Source organism: Chionomys nivalis, chromosome 1 (assembly GCF_950005125.1).
Source record: "Chionomys nivalis chromosome 1, mChiNiv1.1, whole genome shotgun sequence".
In the NCBI taxonomy this organism is placed as follows: Eukaryota; Metazoa; Chordata; class Mammalia; order Rodentia; family Cricetidae; genus Chionomys; species Chionomys nivalis.
Window position 1 is genome coordinate 32,121,193 of NC_080086.1, and position 9,213 is coordinate 32,130,405.

General features: G+C 45.4%; 1 protein-coding gene across 1 annotated transcript in view; it reads left to right on the forward strand.

Moving 5' to 3' along the window:
- Ret (ret proto-oncogene) overlaps positions 1-3,985 on the forward strand; it is a 45,738-nt gene extending 41,753 nt beyond the window's left edge. The window contains exons 19-20 of the mRNA XM_057769322.1: positions 382-529; positions 1,806-3,985. Of these exons, the coding sequence (XP_057625305.1) occupies positions 382-529; positions 1,806-1,963 (306 nt within the window). The 3' untranslated portion in view covers positions 1,964-3,985. The remainder of the gene's footprint in view (positions 1-381; positions 530-1,805) is intronic.
- The last annotated feature ends 5,228 nt before the right edge of the window (positions 3,986-9,213 follow it).

Sequence of the window (9,213 nt, forward strand, 5' to 3'; positions counted from 1 at the left end):
GGGTGGAAACCTGTAACCCCCATGACTGCAGGGGTCCTGGGAGGGAAGCTGGAAAGCACCCATTGGGTTGAATCTACCGCTTGGCACTCCGCTTCTGCAGGAATAATGTGACCACAGTTAGTGCTTCTGGACCCAAGAAGTTGCAAAGAAGCCACTCCCTCGGCCCTATGCTCTTGGACGGATTAAGGAACCTTAGTGCTGCACCTCAGTGCCATCCTCCCAGTGTGGGGAGGGTTCTGTGATCCCCCAGAGAGGCCAAGAAAAACGATCAGCATAGGGACACAGCCAGAACCTCTGCCCGTTAGCATTAAGGGGCCTTGAATGTTGAGGAATGGTCCAGGGTCAAAGATGACTGGCCATCTCTCTCTCTCTCTCTTCCAGGACTACTTGGACCTGGCAGCATCCACCCCATCTGACTCTCTGCTTTACGATGACGGCCTCTCAGAAGAGGAGACGCCCCTGGTGGACTGTAACAGTGCTCCCCTCCCGCGCTCCCTCCCTTCTACATGGATTGAAAACAAACTCTATGGTAGAATTTCACATGCATTTACTAGATTCTAGCAACGCTGCTCCCTCTGCACCATCCCAACTCTCTGTACTGCTTGTCCTCAGCACTCTGTACTGAGTGTCTCTGACCCCCAACGAAACCAAAGCCTCCTCTGAACCCTTTTCTTTGTAAATACCTGACTTTGCATCCAGTTTACATTCAGGCATTTTTGCAGCTATGTCTTTCTAAAAGGATGTGAGAATAAGTGTCGTTCCCACGCAGCCCAGCAACTTAAGATGACACAGGAGAAGCGGATTAGAGCAGAATTCTCAGGGGACGCTGGGAAGCAACTCACAGTACTTCTGACTTCGTTACCTAGATCAATTTGCCTCATCTGGGGAGGGATTCAATTGAGCTAGGGGAAGTTGGCACCCCCAGTTTGCAGTGAGAGCTCAGCTAGAGGGCGCCTGGGCTGAGATGAGCCTCAGGAAAGCCCTTCCACACTCCTTACAGATCCTTGTCCACCGCCATACAGTGTGGGGCAGCGGGACAACCATGTGGGCCCTGGGCAGACACCAGACTGCGGCTGTCACATCCTTTGCACCGTACCCCCGTTCCATTGTTGTCCCTTACGAAGCCAGTGCTAAACACTGAGCCAATGCTTTCTGAAAGAACATAGTCTGTGGTGCTGTGGCCTTGCAATGGACAGTAAATACGGTTCTTGCCAAAACTCCTTCTTTGTCTTGGATTAAATACTTGAAATTTTTTCCGCTTTCTAACTTCATCCTTGTTCCTTTTTGAAGTCTTGAAGCTTCGAGCTCTTTCAAGTGAAGGTAGGTTCTTTCCACATGCTTCCTGAGTCACAGGTCCTCAGTGGCTGAGTATGCCGATGCTACGGGGCAGCCTGTGTGTGCCCTCCGTGGGACGGGACGCCTTCCTCCTCCATCTTAGCTGGGATGACAGAACATTGTCTACAGTGTTCCCACTACAGGAAGCTGTGTAGTCCAGCCATTTGCTGATGCTTTTTACACCGTCCTAGAACAGTTAGGTGCTTTACCAGATCTATTTCAGATTCGAAAGCCTAAACTCACAGATGTTGAGATGGGTAGAATCTGCTAACTTACCCTTGCCAGGAGCGTGTGGTATTGCCCAAAGTCAAACAGTGTTTTGGAAACCTGGGATGCAAAGCCATTAATGTAATTGGCACAGAAAGTACAAGTTGGTTTAACCATCAAAGGGAGTTTTGCCAAGGCCTTACTGTCTGCACATGAAGTTTGAGTTCTTCAGTGCAGAACAAATTATCTGTTTTCATTTTTAGGCATGTCAGACCCGAACTGGCCTGGAGAGAGTCCTGTACCACTCACGAGAGCCGATGGCACTAGCACTGGGTTCCCAAGATATGCAAATGATAGTGTATATGCTAACTGGATGGTTTCACCCTCAGCGGCAAAATTAATGGACACATTTGATAGCTAACATTCCTTTGTGAACGGTAACGGTCTCCCAAGGGGGAAGAAACATGCCAAGAGCACCAAGTCCACCGGCCTCTTTGTGCACATCACACTGGCCAAGACCAGCCCCAGGTGGCAGACTTGTTTTCTGTAGTTTGTTTTAGCTGGTTTCCAAAGTGGTTTTACTTCCAGTAGCCGGTGGTCCTCCCTCCTAGCACACCTGCCCCACTGGCTGTGTGTTTGGGACTCTGGTTAGATACCCTTTTCCTTTAGGTTCGGGTAGCACCCCTGTTGGTTTGTTCTTCAGTAGACACCCACGAGCTCTGTGTTCACATGTGTGGGGTCTGCCATTCACAACTTGTATGAGAAATTGTACTTGAGCTGTTTGGTTTTTTCTGGTGGGTAAAAACCTACCACATACACAGAAAAAAAAAATGTCTTACCATGAAGCACACATTCAAACAACAACATCAGTTGGATCAAGAGGCCAGGATGACCTGTCCTTGTTTAGAATGAAAGAGCCCGGCAAGAATCTCGGTGGCAGCATCAGACTCCGCCAGGGCTGGGAGGGAGAAGGGACCTCAGGGCAGTATATGATATCCTGAATATAGGTTTTTGGTTGTTTTTTTTTTTAAGCATACAACGTTTTTTTAGGAAAATGTTTTGTTTCCGTCATGGTTAAATGACTTAGATTTAGCACAATGGAGGGATTTGGTGCTGTTCTTGTTGTGTACGAGGCAAGCTTGAGAGAAGTGGCCCCACAAGACTGACTTTCCCTTGAGCCCTCTGCATCCTTCTCACGCATCCAGCACTGAGTGACTACCACCAACTGACCAGAACAGGATGAAGAGAAGGGGGCCTTCGGAGCGAAGTGTCCTTCAGGCCCAGAATTGCAGAGTCCTTGAGCCACAAACGCTGCCCCCCCAGCACACCATCCTGCAGTACATCCCACCATCAAAGAGTGTGCTTGCCTCGGCATCGGGGCAGGTGGGTTTGTCTCGATGTGATTGGTATCCTGTCAACGCCCAAAGGGAAGTACAGTTCAGCTAGTTGTAAGAAGTTGCCCTGGTAACGACTGAGGTGAGAGAGCAAGGTTTTGGCTCTTATAGAGCTTGTGTGGAAGGCACATGTGTCAGCTCTTCCTGTCTGTCATTTATGCTGCTATGGCACGTGTTTTGGTTTCTTCATTTCTGAACATGACTCACGTGGAAGGTTCTTATCTTTCTGTACTGACGGTTTGTAGCCACGGACACTCCACCCTCCTGCAGGGTTTCAGGGGTGGCTCTTAGAAGTCTCTGCAGCCCTTTTGGCTGTCTCTGGACTGTCACTTCCCAGGAAATGGTTATATTACCAAAACACTGCCTGGTCTTCAGACTTAAAGCACTGTGATAGGACTTTCAAATAATCGTAGTAAAACATTATTTTATGGGCATTTTGCAAACACTATAAAGTTGTGACATTTTATGTGACTGAGAATGCTCAGATAAGTATACCAGATAGAGCCTGAGGAGTGTAATATTTGTGTGCACACACAACCAGGCCAGACAGAAAGATGAAAAAATACTTAGGCGTATAATATGGCTTTAGTTTGGGCCATCTTTTTTTCAGATACACTGTGATAAGTTTTAACTGTCTCTAGTCATGGGGCCTTTTTTGTTTTTCAGATTGTTTAATGATAGTTTTACTACATACAAAAATAAGGATAAACTCAGATTATTCAACATGCCTACATAGTAAGTGCCAATTGCTACAGCAGGTTGGTTCTCATAGGCTGAGAGCTCCAAATCTGAATAGCTGGCCCATGTGTGGGGAGTTAACACTTAATAACCACTGGTCTGTCTGTTCCTGAGATAGAAAAGTACCCATTCTTGTTAAAGTACCCATTCTTGTTAGCACTATCAGACAGATTTTCATCTACATTTATGCAGAAGTTACCACATATTAAATGTTACTGAATATTAAGTAGCAATCTGTCAGCTATTAAAATTTGTAAGATTCATTATAGAAAGGCTATTAAACCATACCGTGTTGGTTTGTTTTTGTAATCAAGGTGACTAAGGAAGTAATTTCAGTTGTGTAAATAAAATGATAAATCATAAAATGTGTCCAATTTTTTCCTCTAACTTCTGGTTGCAAAACTGAAGTCAGGTTGTTGACTTTTAGTTAAAACATCACAATCTGTGGAGCACCCACGGGAGAACAGCAGTGGCACGGGTGGTGGCATTTGTAGGAAGCATGGGAGAGCAACACCGATGGTGGCCGTGGTGCTGCAGATGGGTGTATGCAATGCGCAAGCGGTAAGTTGCCTAAACCTGCAACTCCAGGATTTCTTCCTCGTGGGAAACTTTCCTTAGAACAGAGCTGTGGTCCGTGATCTTGTCACAGTTATTAAAATCTGCATAGTGTAAATAAAAGTCACAGATAGTAAATGCAAACTGTTAGCCAGTTAGAAAGCTTAACAGACCAATCACTTCTGTTCATTTTAGCTTTGGTGTTTGGGCTCCCACAAGCTCCTCAAGCCTCATCAGCTCCTCCATCCAGGGCAACTCCTTAGTAATACCAGCCTTGTCTGTGACCACATTGTTGAGTACTAGGAGCCCAGTTGTTTCAGTGCACACTTGTGTACTCAACAGATGTGTGTCACCAACACACTCCTCACCCCTCAGGGCTAAACTCTAGGTCATCCTGCCATCCTTTGCTTCTTCCTACTTTTAGGGTTAGTCTGGACCACAAAAGCTGCAAAGATGCCCAAAGTTTAGATATCTTGGGCAGTGGAAACAGATTTTTTTTGCCCAGTGGCATAAACTTCATGAGGGTTTTGTGCCTTCATATGATCTTTTTTTTCCTTCTAAACATACCAACCCTGTGAATGATTCTTCCATGTCCTGCCATATGGCCAGCATTTGAGTGGAAAACTAGATAAAATATATCCACGAGCAAGTCAAAGACAAATGTTTTATATGTAAAAGAAGAATTGAGATAGAAGCACGCTTCCCACTGTAAAGTGTAAGTGAAAGCTGCTTAAATACCCCTAGACAGATGGAATCAAGGACCACCCCTCCTCCTCCAAGTGTGCTCACATAGCTTCCCCAGTCTCTAAGGGCTGGTCAGGAGGCTGAGAGCTTTGCCTCTGTGACTGTAAGATACAGAGAGGAAGTGCATGAGCGAGTGAGTCTCTTCAAAGAGTATGTAGATTGTTGTGGTAGGGCTGCTTGTGTAAGATACAGAGAGGAAGTGCATGAGGAACAGTGAGTGAGTCTTCGGTATGCAGATTGTTGTGGTAGGGCTGCTTGTGTAAGAGACAGAGAGGAAGTGCATGAGGAACAGTGAGTGAGTCTTCGGTATGCAGATTGTTGTGGTAGGGCTGCTTGTGTAAGATACAGAGAGGAAGTGCATGAGGAACAGTGAGTGAGTCTTTGGTATGCAGATTGTTGTGGTAGGGCTGCTTGTGTAAGAGACAGAGAGGAAGTGCATGAGGAACAGTGAGTGAGTCTTCGGTATGCAGATTGTTGTGGTAGGGCTGCTTGTGTAAGATACAGAGAGGAAGTGCATGAGGAACAGTGAGTGAGTCTTCGGTATGCAGATTGTTGTGGTAGGGCTGCTTGTGTAAGATACAGAGAGGAAGTGCATGAGGAACAGTGAGTGAGTCTTCGGTATGCAGATTGTTGTGGTAGGGCTGCTTGTGTAAGATACAGAGAGGAAGTGCATGAGGAACGGTGAGTGAGTCTTCGGTATGCAGATTGTTGTGGTAGGGCTGCTTGTGTAAGATACAGAGAGGAAGTGCATGAGGAACAGTGAGTGAGTCTTCGGTATGCAGATTGTTGTGGTAGGGCTGCTTGTGTAAGATACAGAGAGGAAGTGCATGAGGAACAGTGAGTGAGTCTTCGGTATGCAGATTGTTGTCATAGGGCCACTTGTTCATTCCAGATCGCTCAGCCCCAAAATAATCATGCAGAAATTGTATTAATTAAATCATTGCTTGGCCCATTAGCTCTAGCTTCTTATTGGCTACCTCTTAGATATTAACCCATTTTTTTAAATCTGTATCACCACATTGCAGTGGCTTACCAGCAAAGTTTCAGCTTACCTGGCTCCTGTGGCTACATGGCTTCCCTTTGACTCCGAGTTCCTTCTCCCAGCATTCAGTTTAGCTTTCCCCACCTACCTTTGTTCTGCCCTGCTCTGCTATAGGCTCAAAACCTTATTCACCAGTGATATTCACAGCGTACAGAGGGGAATCCCACATCAGCAAATTGTCCAGACTGGCATCTTAGCCCACACAGGAAGTCCCCCTTGTGTCTTTGATTGCAGCACCTTAGCTTCATAGGATGTCCCAGTTCATTGGGGTGCTAGTTGTCAGAGGATGGATCATCTTAGGTAAGATCATGAGAAACCAGATTTCGTGTACAAAGGATGATTTAATTTTGTCCCATTGCCATGCCCTGTAGCAAGGACAATCATCCCCCTTGAGAATAAGTGGATATGCTCCATTTCCAGTGTTAACATGGGGAACATTGTTTGGGGAGCATTGTGTGTTGGTGACAAGATGTGTTTTCAGCTTTGGGGACATGTTAAATTACAAGACCTGGCCAAAGCACAGATACAGGAGACTTGGCAGGGACACATCTTACCTTTGGTGGCATTGCAGGGAATGGGATTGGACAGTAAGCAGAGAACCCATAGCCTTGAGAGCATTTGAGCCACTATGACATCAACTCCCTTCTGTACCAGGATACCAGCGTCAGGTGACACTTTAATTCAAGTTAAAATAAGTGTTGATAGGAAAGATAAAAGAGGAACATCCTACAGCCTAAATATAGTAGCCAGTTTTCAACTGGGAGAGTAAAAACAGTTTTGAAATTTCAGAATGCTGCCGGGCAGTGGTAGCGCATGCCTTTAATCCCAGCACTTGAGAGGCAGAAGCAGGCAGATCTCTGTGAGTTCGAGACCAGCCTGGTCTACAAGAGCTAGTTCCAGGACAGGCTCCAAAACCACAGAGAAACCCTGTCTCGAAAAACCAAAAAAAAAAAAAAAAAAAAAAAAAAAAAAAAAGAAATTTCATAATGCAAATACTTATCTTGAAAACTGTCAACTTCATAAATATAAAGGTCACTTTGGGTGTTTCATTTTTGTCACTAGTCCAGACTTAGGACCGGAACAACATTATCTTCTTATTTGACTGTTTTTACCTCCCCTGCACTCTGATTCTTTCATGGGTTTTGAAATGTCTAGTGTGTGTTTAGATAATACATCCGGCGGCTTGTGCTACCTGAGGCCAGAAGCCAGGGCCTGAACCTGTAGTAGCTGGACGGTATTGCATCACATCCCTGCTGTGGGGTCTTCGTTCCCATCAAGGCTATGCCCTTCACATATCTTGGGTCACCTTGAAAGTCTTAAAGGACTTGGGAATTTTCCTGGTGCTTCTGTGGACATGGGGCCTGGTTGAGTGAGTTCCTGAATTCTTGAAAACCACAGGGTAAAGAGTCAGACCAGAAGCTTGAGGAGAGTCCTCAGTTTATAGATAGAAAAGTGGGCTTATAATGATTTCTAAGACTAGGAAGAAGTACCCAGTGGGAGAGATGCCAGGATCACAATAACAGTAGTACTCTCCACACCTGGGAGGCTGAGACGGGCAGGTCACCACTACGGTGGGAGACACAGCCTCCAAAGAAAGAAAGGAAATGACACTGAGTGGAAGAATTGTGGCGTCCTAGAAGATACTCGACTACTGTACTGTAGCTGTGTGTGTGTGTGTGTAAAGATCTAGTGCAAGAGTTGCCCACATCATGATTGCCTGTTAGCTGCACAGTCTGTACTTGGGGGCACCTGAGGTTAGCTAAAAAAGAATTAGATTTTCCCCTGTCTTCCTCCTTGGAGCCAGGGCCTAAACATTGTGTTTTGTAAGGCGTTACTGAATCCCACAAGGGGTGCTTCCTTTGACAAGCTACTTGGTTTCAGCCATGACTTTGGGTAAGCCTCCTTTCTTAGCTTAGTTCTTTTTCTTTACTTTTTACTTTAAGCTTCAATATAACCCCTTTGGCAGAGTCCCTCTCCTTTGAAACAGCCCTTTTACTTGAAAATAGAAATGTAAATGACACTTATCTTGTTGACCGGCCATTTTTGTTGGCATTCTATGTGCAAGGTCATGAACATCCAAAGCCATGTGCACTCCAAAAACATATTTCCTGTCCCTTCTCTGTGTTTGTTCCATGGCTAGCTAGTTGATGAGTTGTATGTGCTGTATCAGCCATGTAGAGTGATGTTTATCTCAAGTGGAGGACTACAATCCAAAGGCATGCTTAAACTGCTGCAATACAGCCCACTTGATAACTTGGATGCTAATATATGGTTCATCCACCAATAAGCATTAAGTCCAGTTTCTCATGAGGATCTAATAGACGGGAGCGAGGTCAGAGGTAGGCCAAATGAAGTAGAACAGTCCTCAGGTTCCTTTCCTGGGGGGCAGCAGAGAGGCAGGCTTCAGGGTGAAGTATAATGTAAGCAGGAGAGCGATTGTATCTCATCAGGTTAGTTGACCCGGGAATAGGAAGTCAAGGGGGCTAATGTGAAAGGTCAGCTTTAAGCAAAACACGATGATGTACACAAATGAAAATTTAGCAACAAAACCCATTATTTTAAAAACAAAGCTTCCCACCTTTTTGGTTTCTTCAACAGCAGAATGGAGGCACTATAAGTGCTGGCCATGAGACATCCTTTGGGCATGTATTAGGGTTCTCTAGAGAAACAGAAAGAATATGATAAGCCAGGTGGTGGTGGTGCACGCCTTTAATCCCAGCTCTTGGGAGGCAGAGGCAGGCGGATCTCTGAGTTCGAGACCAGCCTGGTCTACAGAGCTAGTTCCAGGACAGGCTCCAAAACCACAGAGAAACCCTGTCTCGAAAAACCAAAAAAAAAAAAAAAAAAAAAAAAAAGATACATTACAAAATGGGAATAGAAGATTGGCTTACATGGTGTCTTCGTTATAGTTTTTATTACTGTGAAGAGACACCACGACCATGGCAACTAAAAAGAAAACGTTTAATTGGGATGGCTCATTCACAGTTTCAGAGGTTCAGTTCCTTATCATCATGATAGGAAGCAGGGCAGCAGGCAAGCAGACATGGTGCTGGAGATGAGAGTGCTACATGTTGCAGACAACAGGAAGTCAAATGACTGTCATACTAAGGGTCATACTAAGGGAAGCTTGAGCAAAAGAGACCTCAAAACCCACCCCCACAGTGACACACTTCCTCCCTCCAAAAAAGGCCACACCTC